Source organism: Phoxinus phoxinus (assembly GCF_949152265.1).
Source record: "Phoxinus phoxinus genome assembly, chromosome: 11".
NCBI classification, from domain to species: Eukaryota; Metazoa; Chordata; class Actinopteri; order Cypriniformes; family Leuciscidae; genus Phoxinus; species Phoxinus phoxinus.
The window spans coordinates 33,007,811-33,027,353 of NC_136886.1; the positions used below are offsets into that span (position 1 = coordinate 33,007,811).

A 19,543-nucleotide genomic window follows, 5' to 3' on the forward strand; every position below is an offset into this window, starting at 1 on the left:
AATCCTGTCCAGTCAGCAACAGTCTGGCGCATGTTGTTTTTGTTTTTTTATTCGAGAAGGAATGGCAATTGGCAGTGACCGTGCTTGGGAGATTTTTCAGCCTTTTAACCCTCTGGGGACGAATTGGGTGGTACCGCCAAAAATTGCATACTTTTACAAATGTGTAATTATCTTAAAATAGAAATAAACGTGAAGCTTCCGCGAAGAAAAGTTTGCAGCAAGTGGCTCTTAGCCAAAGACGAACGAACAAGTTCAAACAAGACTATGTATAGATTCATTGTACACTTATTACACCGATTTTGTTTTACAACATATACGGGGATTTTGAGATTAATGTTTTAAACCTGTTTATAACAATCGTCCAGGCAATATGATCACAACCATATTATCAAACTCTGTAAACAATAAACCAACTCTGATTTAATTTTCAATACAATAAAGAACGGCGACGCAAGACGGCAAGTTGTATTTGAATGAAACGAGAGAGCGCGCCCGTTGTGATACATGGATGTGCGCTGTGTTATAATATGTTGCTATTGACGATGGTCATTATAATGAAGGAAATGGCACAGAATCTTGTTTAAAAAGTGCATGCTTCTTGTATTATTTGTTATTTGTGGAATTTCAAATATAAAACTTGTTGAAATGTTTTCAGTATGAACATCAGTTCTTTTTGAACACTTTCATCTCGTTTTAACAAAACCATGATAATATTGATAATCACGCTAATTTTGGTCACTATAATCGTGATATGGAATTTTCATAATGTCCCATTCCTACTATGCATATATTTTATAAAATGTGACTTAACTGCATGTCTTAAGTGACAGATTTGTCCTCTACCTTACATGTGGCATTATGCTGGATTCTGCAATAGACTGCAAGGGCTGAGGGCGCTGTATGAAATTAATGTATTTGCCCAATAATATAAGCCACTTTCCCCCTATTTAAAATTGCACAAAGATAAAAAAAATCTGTTCCTTCGTTTAAAAGCAAACTGGGATCATTTAACCCATTTAAGGTTATTTTTGATACCAAAAAAAGTTAGACCCCAAAGTTACCCTCTACGACTTGTCACTATATTTAGAGTTAGACAATGTCAAAATAAAGTAAACAGACATTTGCATTCATAATGCATGCTAAGAAAAGTAGTGTGCATGACAAAGGAGTGAACATCTGAACAAACAGCCAATCCGACATCAGGCACACTGACAGCTTGTGTTTCATCTGCTCTTCAAGAAATAATCAAATGTTTCTTCAAGCGCCTGTCTTTGCAACTAAGCAACAGAGTTTCTTGTCAAATGTCGATCTGAAATGTCTTACAAAGTCAAGAAGATAAGCAAAATTACCCTCAACTGCAGGAGAGTTTTAATATCAAAGGCATGTTTTGCTCAAACAAATTTGTTTAATCGACAATGTTATTGTTATTGTTCGTGCTAACTTTGAAATTTTAAGTTTAGTCAACATGACATATGAAGTTGTATTATGTGACAATTTGTGTATTTGATTTATCTCAAGTTAAATCTGGTTAAGTTACTAAAAAGTTATTCTAACACTAGATTCTATTTTTTTATATATATATTATTTTTTACAATGGATGTGACGTTATTGGTTTGGGAATGGGACGTTTGGCTGACCTGAAAGGAAAGCAGGGATGGCGTCTCAAGAACTTTCTTAGTCTGTCTGGGGAAATTCGAAACAAGACTCAAAATTTCCTTGACACAAATTAGGACATCGATAAACAAACTACAATAATAAATGAACAAATACTTTTCAATGTCAGGGAAAAGGGAAAAAAAAATCTGGTAAATAAGCTGTTATTATTGAAATAAGAAATCCAGCCGCTTTAATTACTTCTTTATCAGGCTCCGGCATCCCTGCGGAGCTGTGTGTGTGTGTGTGTGTGTGTGTGTGTGTGTGTGTGCATGGCCTGTTTGCTGTAAGATAAACTGCAGTTTCTCTTGGCTAATAGCCGCATACAAATGTGTCTGAAACTCCAAACACATTGGATCTCCTGTGGCACGCCTTCAAAACCACACACATCTATTAAACAATAGTTATTGACTTAAATTACCAATCCTTAAAATATACCTTGAAAAAAATGCCACATCCATTAGAAAGGATAATCAAGAAAGAAATATATTCACTTCGCTCTTAAAGCAGCTTAACATCAGCAATGAAAGTAAACACAGATTCTGCTTTCTTTCCACTTTCATAACTGTTGCAGAGCATTAGCTGCGGAAAAATATTTTGCCAGGATGTTATTTTTTATGTAACAGGTTAATAAGTGAGCGAGACGAAGCACGTCTGCAGGTATGCATCCTTGAACAGAGTGCAGAAGAGCAGAAAGAATCGAGCAATGAGAGAGAGAGAGAGAGAGAGAGAGAGAGAGAGAGAGAGAGAGAGAGAGAGAGAGAGAGAGAGAGAGAGAGAGAGAGAGAGAGAGAGAGAGAGAGAGATAGAGAGAGAGAGGAAGAGAGAGAGAGAGAGAGAGAGAGAGAGAGGAGAGAGAGAGAGAGAGAGAGAGAGAGAGAGAGAGAGAGAGAGAGAGAGAGAGAGAGAGATAAAGAAAGCCTCAGGGCTGACGGCAACACACAGTCTAATGATGAGGTTTAGAGGCGACGTGCAGCGCTAACTACCCAGCATGCTTAGCTGCATACTTCTCATTTGCTCCTTATATAACACCCGATGTTACCCAGTACACTTGTTCTGCGAGTGTCTCCATGTACCCGAGGCCATGGTTAGATCCCTCTCTACAGTGCAAATTAGCATAGGACACCAATGAGAAACCCACTACACACACCTTGGCAATAGAATCGCCATTGGCTAGTACATTTTTTAGCTCACTCGCCAGACTGATATACTATTTTAATAAATATGTATTATATATAATGCACCAAATCAGCTTATCTTTGTAAAATGGCACAGCTTTTTAAATATCTAAATGCACACTCTTATCATTAGTCAATCAAGCATTATATATTATCATATTACGATAATCAAGCTGTCAGAGTTATGTTTTGTCGTTGTGTTCACCTGTTTGCTTACAGTTGACCCGGTGTTCCCCTGTGTTTCTTTGATTCATCTCATCCACCCGTCCCTTGTTAATTAGTTCATTATTCCTCGTTTGCTTTACAGTCCCATGTTTCCTGAGGTAATTGTTTCCATGTTAGTAATGTGTTGCAAGCCTGTTTCTCTGTATCTACCTGAGTTATCTGGATTAAAGACTGCTCTCTTGTTATTTAATCTTCATGGGTACACTGTGACACAAGCACTAATTCATGTTAGAACTTTAGTAATTACAACTAATGAATTAAAGGTTGTGTAGGTAAGAATTGTCTAAATAACTTTTTTCAAATTGGCTTAAACTGTCTTTATATACCAATACATAATTAAAATGTAAGTACTTTGAAAAAGAGAGTATAAAAATTGAGTGACTATAGTGTATTTAATCTTCAAAAAACACAGCTCATTAATTCCTACCGGGACGAAACAAGTGATTGGCTTGCGCGACTGTCACTCTCCGTCGCCATGACTACCGCCGCTATTATTGGCTCCGCCCACGTGTGCGCAGTCGCGCACCCGTTTTTAGGTGGGAGTGAATGGAATTAATGAGCTGTGTTTATTGAAGATTAAATACACTAGAGTCACTCAGTTTTTTATACTCTCTATTTCAGAGTACTTGCATTTTAATTATGTATTGGTATATAAAGACAGTTTAAACAAATTTGAATAAAAGTTTTTTCAGACAATTCTGACCTACCCTACCTTTAATGCATATTTGTCATTTTAACTGAACTTAGGGCTGGTGGTGGTGCTTAAAATATTGTTGGTCATTCAGTGTTTCTGTAAAAAAACAACACGTTTTTTATCAAATCCCCATGTTTAATAATAGATAATAGTAATTATTATTCAAATATAATATTACTATTACACTACTACTAATTCTACTTATAACAATAGACAACGCATTGATGAGCTGCTGGGTTCATGAATAATCACGTTATCAGCTTTCGCTCGAACTGATTTGCTGAAATCAAAAAAGGGATAAGCGCTAGCCAATGAGATTGCAGTTTGCGCATTAGCTCCGCCCACTACTGGAGAACCCGGCATATCTTCTGCTTGTTCTTAAAAGCAGAATAATTCCAAATGAACTCCTCTATTTTGAAAGTACATTTTTTATTATTATTTCTTATTATTTAGTCGCCCAGAGTGAAGATTTAGTCGCATTGTAGAGGGTTGCATAAGACATAAGTCTGTGAAAAAGCCTGTGTAATTTCAAAGGGATCCTATAGAGTTACCTTCACTTTGTTCTCATGAGAAGTGGGCATTGCTGTAGTGTGTGATGTATGTATGAAAGCCTTGATGTGTTTTTACAGTATCAGTATCAAATACACTTTTTTTTGTATGTTTCACAATTTTTTTTCTGTTTTGAAACTATATACTGTATATATAGTGTGTGTGTGTGTGTGTGTGTGTGGGTGTGGGTGTGGGTGTGTGCGTGAGTGTGTGTGTGTGTGTGTCTGTTTGTGTGTGTGTGTGTGTGTGTGTGTGTGTGTGTGTGTGTGTGTGTGTGTGTGTGTGTGTGTGTGTGTGTGTGTGTGTGTGTGTGTGAATGATAGAAAGAGAATAAGTGACAGCAAACACGATGCAATATATTTACAAAGATGTGAGTGGTGTGTGTGTGTGTGTGTGTGTGTGTGTGTGGGTGTGGGTGTGTGCGTGTGTGTGTGTCTGTTTGTGTGTGTGTGTGTGTGTGTGTGTGTGTGTGTGTGTGTGTGTGTGTGTGTGTGTGTGTGTGTGTGTGTGTGTGTGTGTGAATGATAGAAAGAGACTAAGTGACAGCAAACACGATGCAATATATTTACAAATATGTGAGTGGTGTGTGTGTGTGTGGTGTGTGTGTGTGTGTGTGTGTGTGTGTGTGTGTTGGCACAAATCATGGGCATCGCTCATTTAAACTATCATTCACAAAATTCTACAGATCCCCCAGTCAAGTGACATTATGTTTTGGGTTTTGTGGACTCTTGCGGGACATTACGTGAATAAGACAGTGGTTCTAATGAATGTGTTTCTGATGTTGAAATGGTAAATGGACTGCATTTATATAGCGCTTTAACAGACCCATGGCCACAAAAGCGCTTTACATATTGCCTCACATTCACCGACGGCGGAGTCAGCCATGCAAGGCGTCATCCAGCTCGTCGGGAGCAGCGGGGGTTAGGTGTCTTGCTCATGGACACCTCGACACTTGGTCAGGTGGAACCGGGGATAGAACCACCAACCTTCCGGTTTGTAGATAAACTACATGAGCCACTGAGCCTCAAGCTCAAGGTTTAGATTTCTCCTCTTTAATCTACTGAACAGTACACACGGACAGGTCAGAGGTCAAGACTCCAGCATGGCATCACACTGGCGCCTCTGAAACAGACATTATCTTCTGGCATGCGAAAATTACATGCTACATGTACAACGGTATAAATGCCATCTCATATTTCAGCCATTAACACATACAGGAATGTGGGTTTCTCATACTAAGACATTCTTAAAGTCCCCCTGTGGTTAAATCCAGCTTTTAATGTTGTTTATGTGTCTATGTGGTGCTTTAAGACAAACCATGTGTAAAGTCATAAGTCGACAGCATTGCTGAGTATTTTCTCCTTAAAACTGCATTAGACCAAAGACAGTCTCAAAAACACGGTTTGAAAACGCTGGTGTTTCTGACGTCACACACTACCTTGTAACCAATCAGATCAACGTGTGATCGTCAACCAGTGGATCTCTGAGCTGAGTTAGTGAGTGGAGGCGGGGCTAATTTGCATATTCATAGAACTGCGAATACTAAATGAGGCAAGGGTGTCGAGTTACATTCAAGATATTTTAAGCCATGAAGATTAAGCCAAGGAAAATGTCATTTTGGTGTTCAAATGTGAGTTTTAAGGGATACAATTATTGACTACTACTTTAAAATTCTCAGTGCAAACCTAGAGGTACTTAGAGTCACATTTTCTGTGATATTTTGTGGATTTAAATGTGTAAAATGCAGGCAAAATTACATGCACACGGTGTGAATGACGGCCGTACCAATGAAGTGGAAAAGCTTTTGTTAAGATACAGCAGAGACAATGTCTTGGAAATGTGCGGTTCATCAGAATGCACGTGTTATTCGCTGTGCAACTACAGTAATTCGTTTAACATGTTAGGCTTTTAGCTGTTTATATCTCAATGCAGGTAATGAGGTAGTTAGTTTACTGGTCAAGCGGCCATCAGGACATGGTCCATTTCTAGTCTATTCCATCTCAGTTATACAGTTTAACAATTGAACGAATACATGGCTAACTGCCTCAGTAATAAAGTGCTTCTCTGGCAGAACGATTCCACCCCAGCAGGGCAAATTACTGCTCCTGTTGTGGTTACTTCACACACTGCTGTGTCACTAAGCTAGCAAAGAAATGAACCAATGCCCTCTCAGTCTTGTACTCCTTTCATATCTCAGTGTCTTTGAACTTCCATTTCTACTTTATTATTTGCTCAAAGGACTGAAACAAGGGTTCCAGAAGAGCAAAGGATGATCACAACAATATACCGTCCAGCCATGCAGAATGACCTAGAATAAAAGATACCAAAAACTAAGAGCAAGACACACAGGATTTGTAAATACTCACGAACCGGCCTACTTTTCACTTTCAGCATAAACATTTACTACAGAGAAAATAATCAGAGCAGAACATGACTTCTTATGGGTCGGGAATCTCACAAAACCTGTCGAGAACATGTCTGGGTCACATTTAATCCCAAAATCAAAAGACTGTATTGCAAAAAAATATATATTTAAAATGTGAATAATTTTTAGTTAACTGGTATTATTTGTTGCACAGCCTTTGTACATATTTAAATGTGAAAAGAGTAGCACTATGATATAGTCACACATAATTGTAATTGTCCAAGAATAGACTTCATTTCCTTGTAAAAAAAAATGTTTTTGATTGCGTATTACCAGAACATGTTTCCGTGAGATTCATAACGCTCTGGCCTGAGGGTCTGAACATGCATGAGACAGTACATGATTGAAGGAAAGCAGTTTCTACTGAGAAAAGCAGTCTGAAGGGTTTCGAAGGATCTCTTTCAGCATTCAGTGACACCGTGATATGAAGTCATACCTCACACATCCTCAGGGAAATTAAACCAATATTCAAGCTCTTTCTTCATTTATGACCGTGGCTGATGATGCTTAACACTGAGCATTTGAAATGCCTGACCAATGTAAATACGACTGAAATGCCTTCTCAGGGGTCAAGTGCTTTGACGGCCTAAAACCTGATGAAGAATAACCCATCATACATGGCCACATATGCCTATTACGCGGATTCAATTCTCCATCATTAACGTCTGTCGTAAATCTCACAGATTAACAAGACATATTAAATTGGTAACCATTTAAGAAGCATGTCATGTTCACAAGCAATACGATTTTAACTAGAATTTATGATCCAATAAAACATGAATTAAATCCAGGGCCAATCGTCACTGCCATAAGGAAATCCATTAGGAAACATAATGATTAATCATAAATATCTTACTAATATCCGCATCTCTTTCACATATTCTATTTTGTCATTGTTTCAAACCTGCATGGCTTTATTTCTTCTGAGGAACCAGGGTTATTATCGCCAACTAAAACTCCTTTTCATTACTTGAAAAATAAATAAATAAATAAATATATATATAAAAAAACAGTAAGTTGCCAATGCAACATTTCTCATTTTAAGTTGAAGTACTAAAATAACTAAAACTAAAATCTATACAAAGATCTTTAAAATAAAAAGTCATTCAGACTTGAGGGCCAGTAAATGATGACATGCAGAATTGTAATTTTTGGGTGAACTATCCCTTTCATGCAAATGCTCAGTTGGAAACATGCTTTTATGCAGCTTTAAACGTGATGTTTCTGAGGAAGACTGATTGAAAGAGCATGCATAGCACTTCATCCAAAGAAAATTATAACGTGCAAACTCTTTCATTTCAATAATACATGATATGTGCAGAAATTGAGTAAAAAAATTGCTATCTCTAAGCTACAGCACACATTTTCCCTGTATATTTAGTCCCAACATCAATTGAAATGAGACGCGTTCCTCTGTTGTATTTCCTCCAGTGTCAATTATTCAACAGCTAGTCTCAGATCAATTTAAGGTGGAGAAGAGAATCGAAATGCTTAGAGGAAAAGATTTCAAACATTCTACATTTCTGTGCCTCTCATCTGGATCAAACAACATCCACACTAACAGAGAGATTACAGAGGCTCGGAAGACACAGATTCAGTACGGCAGTTTAATGAGAACGTAATGAAGGTTAGTGTGACATTCTGAACTTCAAAGAAAACACACAAAAAATAAACAACTGAATTAATGAGACATAACAGCTTGAGTTACATGTCTGTACCATGTTTTTGGCTTCTTATAAATTCACTGTGAAGTACCTTTTACTGCCTTGGATTAAAACAGTATATGATGATTGTAATCATGCAGTCTCATGGTAGACTATATTTAAAATATATATATCGGAAACAGATACAACACTTTACCATGGTACCACCCGCTGCTTTAAGGGTTGTAAACAGCTGGAAAGAGAACATTAGAAGCAGATGAACAGATTTATAAAGGGCTGTATTTAGCTGCGCTCATTCAAATGTAATGCTGATCATTTATGCATATTCTTCACTAAGTGCAACAGCAGCGTGTGCATGTGTGTTTATGCATGCGATTAAGACTGTAGATCCTCCTCAAACAGAGCTGGTGAGTGTTCTTCATATTTCATCACGCTGCACATTCTCATCACAGACATCAGTCACACACTCTTCCCTCCAGCATCAGTGCACCTTCTGTCTGTTCTCCTCGTCTGGCTCTTTCTTTCTCTGCAGGAGTGGGCTTATAATATCTCTGTAGAGTAGATTTAACAAAGGGATTTCGGATGGATGGATGGATGGATGGATGGATGGATGGATGGATGGATGGATGGATGGATAGATCGATGGATAGATCGATGGATAGATCGATGGATGGATAGATGGATGGATGGATAGACCGAACGATGGATGAACGGATGGATGGACGGACGGACGGATGGATGGACGAACGGACGGACTGATGGATGGATGATGGATGGATGGATGGATGGATAGACAGACAGACCGAACGATGGATGGATGGATAGATAGACAGACAGAATGATGGATGGATAGACAGACTGAATGATGGTTGGGTGTATGGACGGATGGATGGATAGATTGATGGATGGATAGACAGAGAGAATGATGGATGGATAATCAGACCGAACGATGGATGGATGGATGGATGGATAGATAGACAGACAGAATGATGGATGGAAGGATGGAAGGATGGATAGACAGACTGAATGATGGTTGGATGGATGATAGATTGATGGATGGATGGACAGAGAGAATGATGAATGGATGGATGGATAGACAGACTGAAAGATGGACGGACGGATGGACGGATGGATAGATTGATGGATGGATAGACATACAGAATGATGGATGGATGGATGGATGGATAGGCAGACAGAATGATGGAGGGATGGATGGATAGACAGACTGAAAGATGGACGGACGGATGGACGGATGGATAGATTGATGGATGGATAGACATACAGAATGATGGATGGATGGATGGATGGATAGGCAGACAGAATGATGGATGGATAGACAGACCGAACGATGGATGGAGTAATGGACGGAAGGATGGATGGATGGACGGATGGATGGATGGATGGATGGACGGACGGATGGATGGATGGATGGATGGATGGATGGATGGATAGATAGATAGATGGATAGATAGCTTGTGCAAATCCACACCTTTTACCAAACCTCTCTCACACACACACACACACACACACACACACACACACACACACACACACACACACACACACACACACACACACACACACACACGCACACACGCACACACACACACACACACACACACACACACACACACACACGCACACACACACACACACACACACACACACACACACACACACACAGTGATGTGATGGTGAATGTATCTGCTCGTAGTGTTAAATGTCTCCTGCAGGTGTGTATGGCAGGTAGCCCAGTGATGCTGAGGAAGGAGGTGTGTGTTTACTCTGCTGCAGTGCACGACTGATGGAGAGCTGAGTAATTGATATTTTGCTAAAGTGTAACTCCGCTCAGTGGGGGACTGGGCCCCTGCCAACCACTGGAAACTAAACCTATGTCATGGATCAGCAATTCTGTGTGTGTGAAATGCCAAAATGGAAATGGCATGTTGTAATTTCTGCCCACTGCCCTGTTAAACGCATTAGCTGATCTTTGGAAAGGCCTTTCTAACAGCTTCAAGATGTAAGCCGGCGAGCAGCAGAGAGAAATAAACACATGGCGTCTGTCTGCTGAGCATGTTTGCCGATAAGGAATTACTTTTGTTGGAAAAATACATTTGCAAATGTCTATGGGATAAAATTACCTGTCTGAATCACCTCATCTATTTGCATGCACAGAAAGTGATGCTATATATTGGATTTCTGTCAGGGGAGACGTCTGTGTATACATTTTACATTTATGTCACTATTTTATGTCGCTCCAGTTGACACTTCATGTCATTCTGGGAAAAGATACCTAGAGGAGTTTTACAATTCCTGTATGGTGGAGCATGTAGTGCATGCTGTATATTCAGGACATCTTGAAAAGGCCTTGCAGTTCTTGAACTCAGATTCTAGATGCTGATCATTTCAGTGAAATCCTGAGCATATGAGCATTTATGAAATGTGAAAAATGACACCAGAATAGGCTCAGAAAAGAGGAAAGTAGAGGCAAGATGATTTGAGAGAAGAGAAAGGAAGAATAGAAGAGAAAGATAAGAACATATGAACACAGATGAGATTAGACAAGACGGAATGATGATATTCAATAATACAACAGGGAAAGGAATAAAGTAGAGATGAGATGAAACAAGACAAGATGAGATGAGATGAGAAAACAAACTAAATGAGCAAAAGAAGAGATGAGATGCAAACAGAACTGGCTCAAAGAAGAGAAGACTTGATTACACAACTTGACTAAACAGTAAAACATAAATGAATAAACCCTCAACAGAAGCAACATAATTAGTGCTGATTTATGCTTATTGTCATGTTGTGCTTTATCTTCATGCTTGATTAGTACCATGTGTTTCACAGTGTAATTGTCAATACACACTGCTCACGTTTGACAGTCATTTTGGTAAGAAAATCTGCTAGTCTGTGGACAAGAAACACTGATGTAAACCAAAGGCCGGGTGAGAAATATTGCTCTGACTATAATGATATCACAGACATAACCTACAAACCTAATTCCTGCACAGGTTCAGCCCACCTGCTGATTCGTGGCTCACACACACATTTAACCACTTTGGATCGAAAGCATGAGAGAGCGTGGCCCAGTTTCAAACACAGTTGGCATCATATAAACCCACAATTTTCTTCCCTCGAACTGAATTCCCCAGATTAGTACGCAGATATATTACAAAAAGACAAACACCCTGATTTATACCCTGTGGTGTCGTGCTATGACTAGAACCGCCTTTACATGAGGATGTTGAATTTCAGTGAGCCGTAACCGTGGACTAAAGCAAGCAGCCGCATCGCCTCTGTCTAAGAACAGAGTCTGAGATTTATCTTCATGTAGTATCAGCACCTCCATATTCCTCATGTTTGAACATGAACCCAGCTGTAGTGTACGGCACACACACAAAACACATGTCGCCTATCTCTCTGTGTGTGTGTGTGTGTCTGCGTGCTGTAATCTACCACAGGGTCAGAGGGTCAGGCATGGAAAAAAACACACTATCAGAGCTGCAGGCACAGGTAATCTACTCAAATGTGCCCTGAAATGAACTTGCATCTTTAAACACACACACACACACACACACACACACACACACACACACACACACACACACACACACACACACACACACACACACACACACACACACACACACACACACACACACACACACACACACACACACACACACACACACACGACTCTTTGCTTTGAGCAGAGGAACCACAGCGAGGCTTACGGAGAACAGAGGCAGCTATCAGAACGCTGCACATGTTCCAATCCTGTGGAAGAGAGTGTGTGTGTTTCTTCCCCTCACAGTCCTGTGAGATGGAGGGCTGATAAGCTTCATAACCATCAGCAGAATAACAAACCATTGAGAACAAAACGCCGGGTTTGGCTGAACTTTTATAGTTTCCCTCAGTCAGCATGTGAGAAGAAGGCAAGTAACATTTCAAGGAGTTTTTTGGGAAAATCTATTAAAGCAGAATCACAAGAGCAAGACTGCTTGTTTTGAATATCGGCCCAGTTTAGGTCGTAGGCACAAGAAGCAGCTAATATTCAGACCAACAGTGTAGTATTGCTTTTATGCAACAGTTCAAGAAGTTAATATTGAGTTGCTTAGATGTAATACATATTACAGTTTTTTTCGATTGCTAAACGACAGTGAGCACAACTGGAGCTACATGTGCAAAACTCTAACTACAGTCTGCACAGCAGCAGTTCATGTGGACCAAACTCTAGTTAGTTTTTCATTGCTTGAACACAGTTTTCAAAACTCTACACACTTATCCCATGACTTTAACCACAACCTGCACAACACTGTGGATTTACAGCACTTTGTTCAAATGCTAACACACTGCTGTCAAAACTGTGAACCACACATTCAAAACAGAATAGATTTCAGCCTTGTGCCTTTCAAACACTGCTGATGGCAACTTCAGCCGAAACAGGAGAGAGTTACATCCTTACAGTAAATGAGAACATTACAGGAATTGATTTTGTTTTGCAATTATAGAATATTTACACAGATATATATTACAGTAAGTTTGACTGTAAAATATATTTTTACTGTATTACTGTATATACTGTAATATACAACATAACCCAAAGGCTGGCCCCAACAGGAGGAAGGGGAAACATATTTTCAGATGCGCAGGAAAATGCTATTGTCGCAGATTTATGGTTTTGTACCTGCCTGCATATTCACCCTTCCTCAACCCAATAGAGGAGTTTTTCTCTGCCTGGAGGTGTAAAGTGTTTGGTCACCACCACCCACATGACCAAATGTCTCTTTTGGAAGCCATGCGTGCCGGATGTGAGGACACGAGTCCAGAGGACTACCAGGGATGGATAAGGCACTCCAGAAGGTTCTTCCCCAGGTGTATGGCAAGAGAGAACATTTGATGTGATGTTGATGAAAACCTGTGGCCTGATGCTAGAGATTAGCAGGATTAGCCCCTCAATTATTTGTTTGAATTACATGTACTTTTAGTTTCTACCTTTTTTTCCTCATTACTGTAATTCTGTAAATTACTACAGACTATTGTGAAGCAAACTGCTAATTTTCATTTACCTTAAAGAATTGTTATGTTCTAAAAATTTACTGTAAATAAATCATGTGAAAGAATGTCACTCTTTTCTTTGAAGAAAATATTACTTTGTATGAAGTCACTGAAATTGTTCAAACTGTAAAGATGAAAACTTTGTATTTTCTGTATTGGTGTTTGATGCTAGTGTTTTTACTCTCAGTGTGTTCTGAGTGACAGTGTGTGTTATCTCAGTGAGGGTTGTGCATAGTGTTTGGCTGCACTGAGCCTGTTTTGAGCCATGTGTTAAGAGTTGTGTTGCTTGGAGTGAGTTTTGCAGGTGATGTGAACTGTTTAGCTCAGGTGACTGTTGGTAGTGCAGACTGTAGTTAGAGTTTTGCACATGTAGCTCCAGTTGTGCTCACTGTCGTTTAGCAATCGAAAAAAACTGTAATGCCAGACCATTTTTTACACTGACATTGAAAATAGTTCCAAACAAAGTCCCAGATTAAGTGGCAAGGCAACACACAATAGGTGGTGTTTTGTTCCTGATTAAATCAGTGTTGTTTGAAGCACCAGATCCAGGATTCGGCTTCGGCAGAATATTGGACTTTTTGACGGGGTTCGGTTTCTGCCGAACTTTAGAATTTTGTTCCACCGAGATCGAACCCTAGACTTGCACTATGCGCCACGTCGCCGGTGATTACGGGAAGGTGTTTACGTAGGTCAGGTGTTTACGTAGGTCAGGTGTTTACGTAGGTCAGGTGTTTACGTAGGTCAGGTGGACCGTTCGAATGCAGTTGGCTGTGAGAAAGTGAAAATGGAACTTGTGAGCAGAAAAGGTGTTGTTTGGCTGTACTTTCAATCAAAAGAGGGCGATTCAAGTCGAGCAACATGTTCAATTTGCAATGCCGATTTGTATAGTGGAAGGATCCTAAACAACATCGCCGCTGTTAAAACATTTGCGTATGAAACATCCGAAAGAATATGAGTTGTGCATGAAGAAATCTACAGACAGCAACCAAAATGCAGCAACTTCAGGTACGGCAAAGGAAGGACAGTCTTTCAAAAAAAAAAAAATGTATTACGTTGTTTACTTCATTCATGGGTTTACTGTGTTAATGGACTGAGGATGGGAGTAGGATTCGGTATTCGGTTTCAGATTCGGCAGAATCGTAACCAGTGGATTCGGTATTCGGGCAACCCCAAAAAAATCTGGATTCGGTGCATCCCTAGTTTGAACAAATCAGTTGACTTAATGATTCAATGACTCACTCACTGAAAGAAAATAACTTGAGTCATTCCTGAAGGAATCAGCATTTTTGAACAAATTAGTAATATGAACGATTCACATGACTCACTCATAAAGAGTCACTTGACTCAGTTAAATGACTCGTCGTCACTCATAATTCCTAAATGAACCAGTGTTTTGAATAAATCAGTTGAGTGAATGATTTAAATGACTTATAAAGACAGTGGCAGCATTCAAAATCGCATACACTCCGAGTAGGTATTTATTTTATATAAGTAAATAATAAATATGTAATAAATAATAAACAATACATAATCGGGACATACTACATCCATCATGTTGTCATTGTCATGTGACCCACCAGCGTCAGTTGTGTCACTCACAGCCACTCACAAATTCTCTCCCGTGGCCTAATGGGACAGTAAAGTGTCCATCAGATACGCACTTAAGAATCTCAAATTAAGTAGTAAGTCCTACGGATACATTTCACTTGCTGTTTTTGGAGTATACTCTAATTGTTGTTCGCCTACTATATAGTAAGGAAGAAAGCCATTTTTGATGCAGCCAGTCACATGTTTTGAACAAATCATATGAATAAATTATTGAGTCAATCAAATGAGTCACTTGTCACCACCTACTGGTGTAAACATGTAACTTGCAGAAAAATGGTCACAAAAAAAAAAAAAATCCCCACCACAATATATATCCTTTCATCTCTCTTTCTCCGTCTTCCTCAGTCAACATTAAACTGCATTCAAAACTATTTTATTTCCATAGTGATGACTATTTGCATGGGAAACTGGATGGTATAAAGTGGGTGTTTAAAATCAGAATAAGAGCTGAATGTGACTTTGCAGTGGATTGTGGGGGCTTTTTGACCCCGACGTGGAGGCTAAAGTTCAAGTTCATCCTCAGAGCGTCTCCTAGGTGGCATCAGACGAACAGGAATGTTGTTTCGGAGGTTGCAAGTCATTAGTTTTTCTTCTTTGGAACAACATGCGCTGATGAATAATGTGCAATAAGAGCAGGAATGTGTATTAAGAAAGTAAACAGCATCACTTTAATCAGATCTTCCCGCTGTGCAACAGGGTAACTTCATTAAACAAAGTGAATATTTGCCAAGGCTAACAGTGATTACATGTGGAACCTCAAAGTTAAAAGGAAACGACCATGAAAAGCTCTTTGCATGACCCACCCGCCCCAGCTCCAGTCAGTCAGACCACCTGCTGAATCTAACTTCAGCTCAATTCCTGTTCGCCATGTTCCCAGAACGGTTATTATCTGAGTGTGAGAGGAACCATAAACACAGCCAGTCTACAGCCAGCGTTTCTTTAATTTCACATCTCCGCCATTCCTAATTGCACAATGCATGCAATGAATTGAGATAAAATAACTGTAGTTGGACATCATCATGAAGTGCTAGGACAGTAATATGCTGTTTGAGAGAGAGAGACAGAGACAGAGAGAGAGAGAGAGAGAGAGAGAGAGAGAGAGAGAGAGAGAGAGAATTCTTACCTTCTAATACAGTAAGTTTAGCGCTAGTGTTAATTTCTCCAGCACTGTTGGTAGCCGTGCACTCATAAATGGCCTCATCTCGATGTGTCCGTAATGGCTGGATCCGCAGCACAGAGCCTGAGCCATCATCAAACTCTACTACCTGACACACACACAGAGACATACAGATATTATTAGATTTACAGCATCAAAAATCAAAGGTTGTTCTTCAAATAGACAATCAGACATGTCCACTGATCTGCATGCATAAACAACACATTAACACACTTGTCTAAAATGACATTGCAAAGTTATTAACACACTCTTCTAAATGTCCAGTTTGCATTAAATTAGAATATATACCAGTTAAAGTAATGGTTTACCCAAAAATGAATGCATGAATGAATAACTAAATGCATAAATAAAAAAATAAATGTACTGCAAGTTACTGCATGGCTTGTATAATATACTTGTAGATATAGCATAACGTATAATATATTTTATAATAAAGTGCATGTTTCGCATGGACTACTTTTACTAATCTTTGTCCTTTTCCAGCTTGACAGTATAAATTATCATCCAGTTTTTTTGCATGGAAAAAAACATTCTCATTTTGTGGTCCATAGAATATAAAAACAAATTCAGGGTTGAAACAACATGATGGTAAAACATTTTTGGTAGTGTGATTTATTTGCGCTTACTATCAAAATCATGACAAAAATAGCAATAACCAGCCAAAATGTTTTGAGTTCCAAAAAGTGATAAACCCAGCTGGAAACAACCTCACTCACTCTCATAAGAAAGTGATGCTTCACATACAGAGAGATCTGGGTGTGTGAGAGTTAGTGAGATGCTGGCGCTGTCAGCCCCCGTCTCGTTCACGCTCGATCAGCTTAGTTGACAGCGTGAGGAGGGTCGTCTCGGGGAGCCCTCATGCCTGCGTTGCCGTCAGACTCTCTCTGTTTTTAGGTCGACTGCCAAATTGAGATCAACCTGAGCACCCCTGCTGGAGCCTGTCCTGTCTATACTGATGTTGAAAACAAACGCAACATTTCCTGGGATGAAATACTGAAGTTTGAGCTGATCAGCTTTCACAATAGAATAGTTTTAAAGGGACTGTATTTTTTGCCTTGTATTTTTGTTCTGTAGTATAAATTTCTTCTCTTTTATCATTTTATTTAAGATTTTCACGGGTTTTCATGATAATTTTCCACGTTGCCTGACTTTTCAGTTTTTTTTTGTTACTGTAACTTAAAGACTTTTAAAAGTCATATAATGAGGAGTGCTCATCGTTCAGGACGGGCAAAGTTGCTGAATGGGCAGTGATGCGTAAACATGAGCTGTTTTTTTTTTTAAATAATGATTTTAGAGCCGTTTTTGCAGCTTGCCCAGACTCTATGGCTCTGTTCCAACACACAGTGAGCTGCCTTGATCTCAACTGACACCTCAAATTGGACTGCTCTGGAACATTCTTCATAGGCAAAACTTAGAAAATAGTTATTCATAATTGATTTCAGTAGTCTTGATTTAGCATGTTGTTAAGCTAAATATTGTAATATTAAAATGTGTAATTAAATTGGGGGTTTAGTGAAAAGAGGAGGCGTGTTCCGGCGCAAACGTTCCCTGGTGATATTTTGCAGTTCCAGAAAACAATTCTGCCACAGATCAGGAAAAACCTCGTCTAAAGTCAGTGGCGTGTTATTCAGATGCTATTTTAAGGGCGCATGCTTGGCCATAATGTAGCGTGTGCACAACAGCATACACTTTGCTTCTCTCATCTACACAGACGCAGCAGTTCATATTTTTGCAAACTATACATAATTACAAGGAAAAATATTACCACACGAGGGAAATCATTGTGGTGTCCATGAAGATGTGAAAAAATAGGCATAAATCTAGCTTACACATTTACCCAAATTATTCAGGCTAACTGTAGTAATGACGGATCAAACCTGTTTGATCAATAGTGGCGAGACACATCGGTATATAAGGACATCTGACAGTGGGTTGTCCGTCAAGAACCAGGAAACTAAATTCTGAAGACTGTGAAATCACCGTTACCATCATGTAAGTTGTGTGCGCCTGTATTAAATCCGCCGTTATAATAGCAATCCGCCATGAAACAAGCGCGTCTGCTCTTAAAGGGAATGTGAGAGGACGCTCTGATTGGTTTATTTCACGTTACGCCCAAACCACACCTATGAATAATGAAGCAACTTCAGACCAACACATTTTAGATTTGCGTCGTGCGCAATCCCATTCATTTATCCCGCCGGTAAAATAGCAACAGCGCCCGGGATCCGCCAAAAGTTACTTGCGTTTCGCGTTTGATACTTGTGTTTCAGGTCGTTAAAATAGGGCCCTTATTATTTATGATAATGATACATTATTTATAATGAATTACTATTATTATTATTAATTCATTAATTAAAGATGATTATGAATGCTGCTCATGTTGGCAGCTCACTGGGATTTGGAATAGAGTTAATATAGTAATAAATTAGCCACGGCCGGAAATGTTTTAGGCAAACCAGCACGTCCAAGATCCGCTCACCCTAAAGTGTCCACACCAGACCTGTACTGCCAACGGTCCAGCTGCTGAATCTGCCAGCGGAGACAAAGACTGCATCAGTGCCAGGACAGTGAAGGATGAGCTCTCTACTACTGGCCGGAGAGCAGGGTGACCTGTCAGACCTCCTCTGCTCACTCCTCCAAAAACGTCACTTCTGACTGTCTGGGGCCAAACAGGGGCCACACTAAACTCATCAGCAGTAGCATCAGGTCCAGATGCGCCTCTCTTCGGCCGGTTTCGGGCCAGAATAGAGAGATCTGCTTATGTCTGGGGTGGAATCAGGGCATTGGTGTTAGCTTGCACTCACAACATGAATATAAAGTTGTGATCAATTTTGGAGTGCAGTGATCACAGGTACAATCCACCTGGAGTATAACCTGGTGTAAGTGTCTTGGTCACAGAGACAATGGTTGTGGTTAAAGGAGAACTCCGGTCAATTTTAACATTGAGCTAAATTTTTAGTAAATTTGGAGTGCTGTCAATACAGAGAACAACGACAAAAATCGGTGTTGCCTACACCGTGTTATCCTCTTTTTAAAATTTGAGTTCACGCGCGTGATCATAGGTAACTAAACCTATGCGCGTGAACTCGACAATCGACTACTTTGGACTTCGACCGAAAACAGGAACTAAATACAGGTATGTGCGCTGGCTGATATAACATCATTTTTATTCATATCTTTCACATCTACTGTACTGCAGTCAGATTCACCCGTTTTCACTCTGAAGGAATCATCTAACATAGCTGGGCACTTGTATGACACATCAAGGATGATAAGAGAAATAAAAGCAGGTTTAAAATTAGACCC

The 19,543-nt window shown here is 39.6% G+C and overlaps 1 protein-coding gene across 2 annotated transcripts in view; it reads right to left on the reverse strand.

The window, feature by feature from the left end:
• The window catches only part of ptprfa (protein tyrosine phosphatase receptor type Fa), a 229,810-nt gene that overhangs the window by 120,945 nt on the left and 89,322 nt on the right, over positions 1 to 19,543 (reverse strand). For both annotated transcript variants that reach the window (XM_079628592.1, XM_079628591.1), the window contains exon 4: positions 16,184 to 16,325. In XM_079628592.1, coding sequence (XP_079484718.1) covers positions 16,184 to 16,325 — 142 coding nt within the window. The remainder of the gene's footprint in view (positions 1 to 16,183; positions 16,326 to 19,543) is intronic.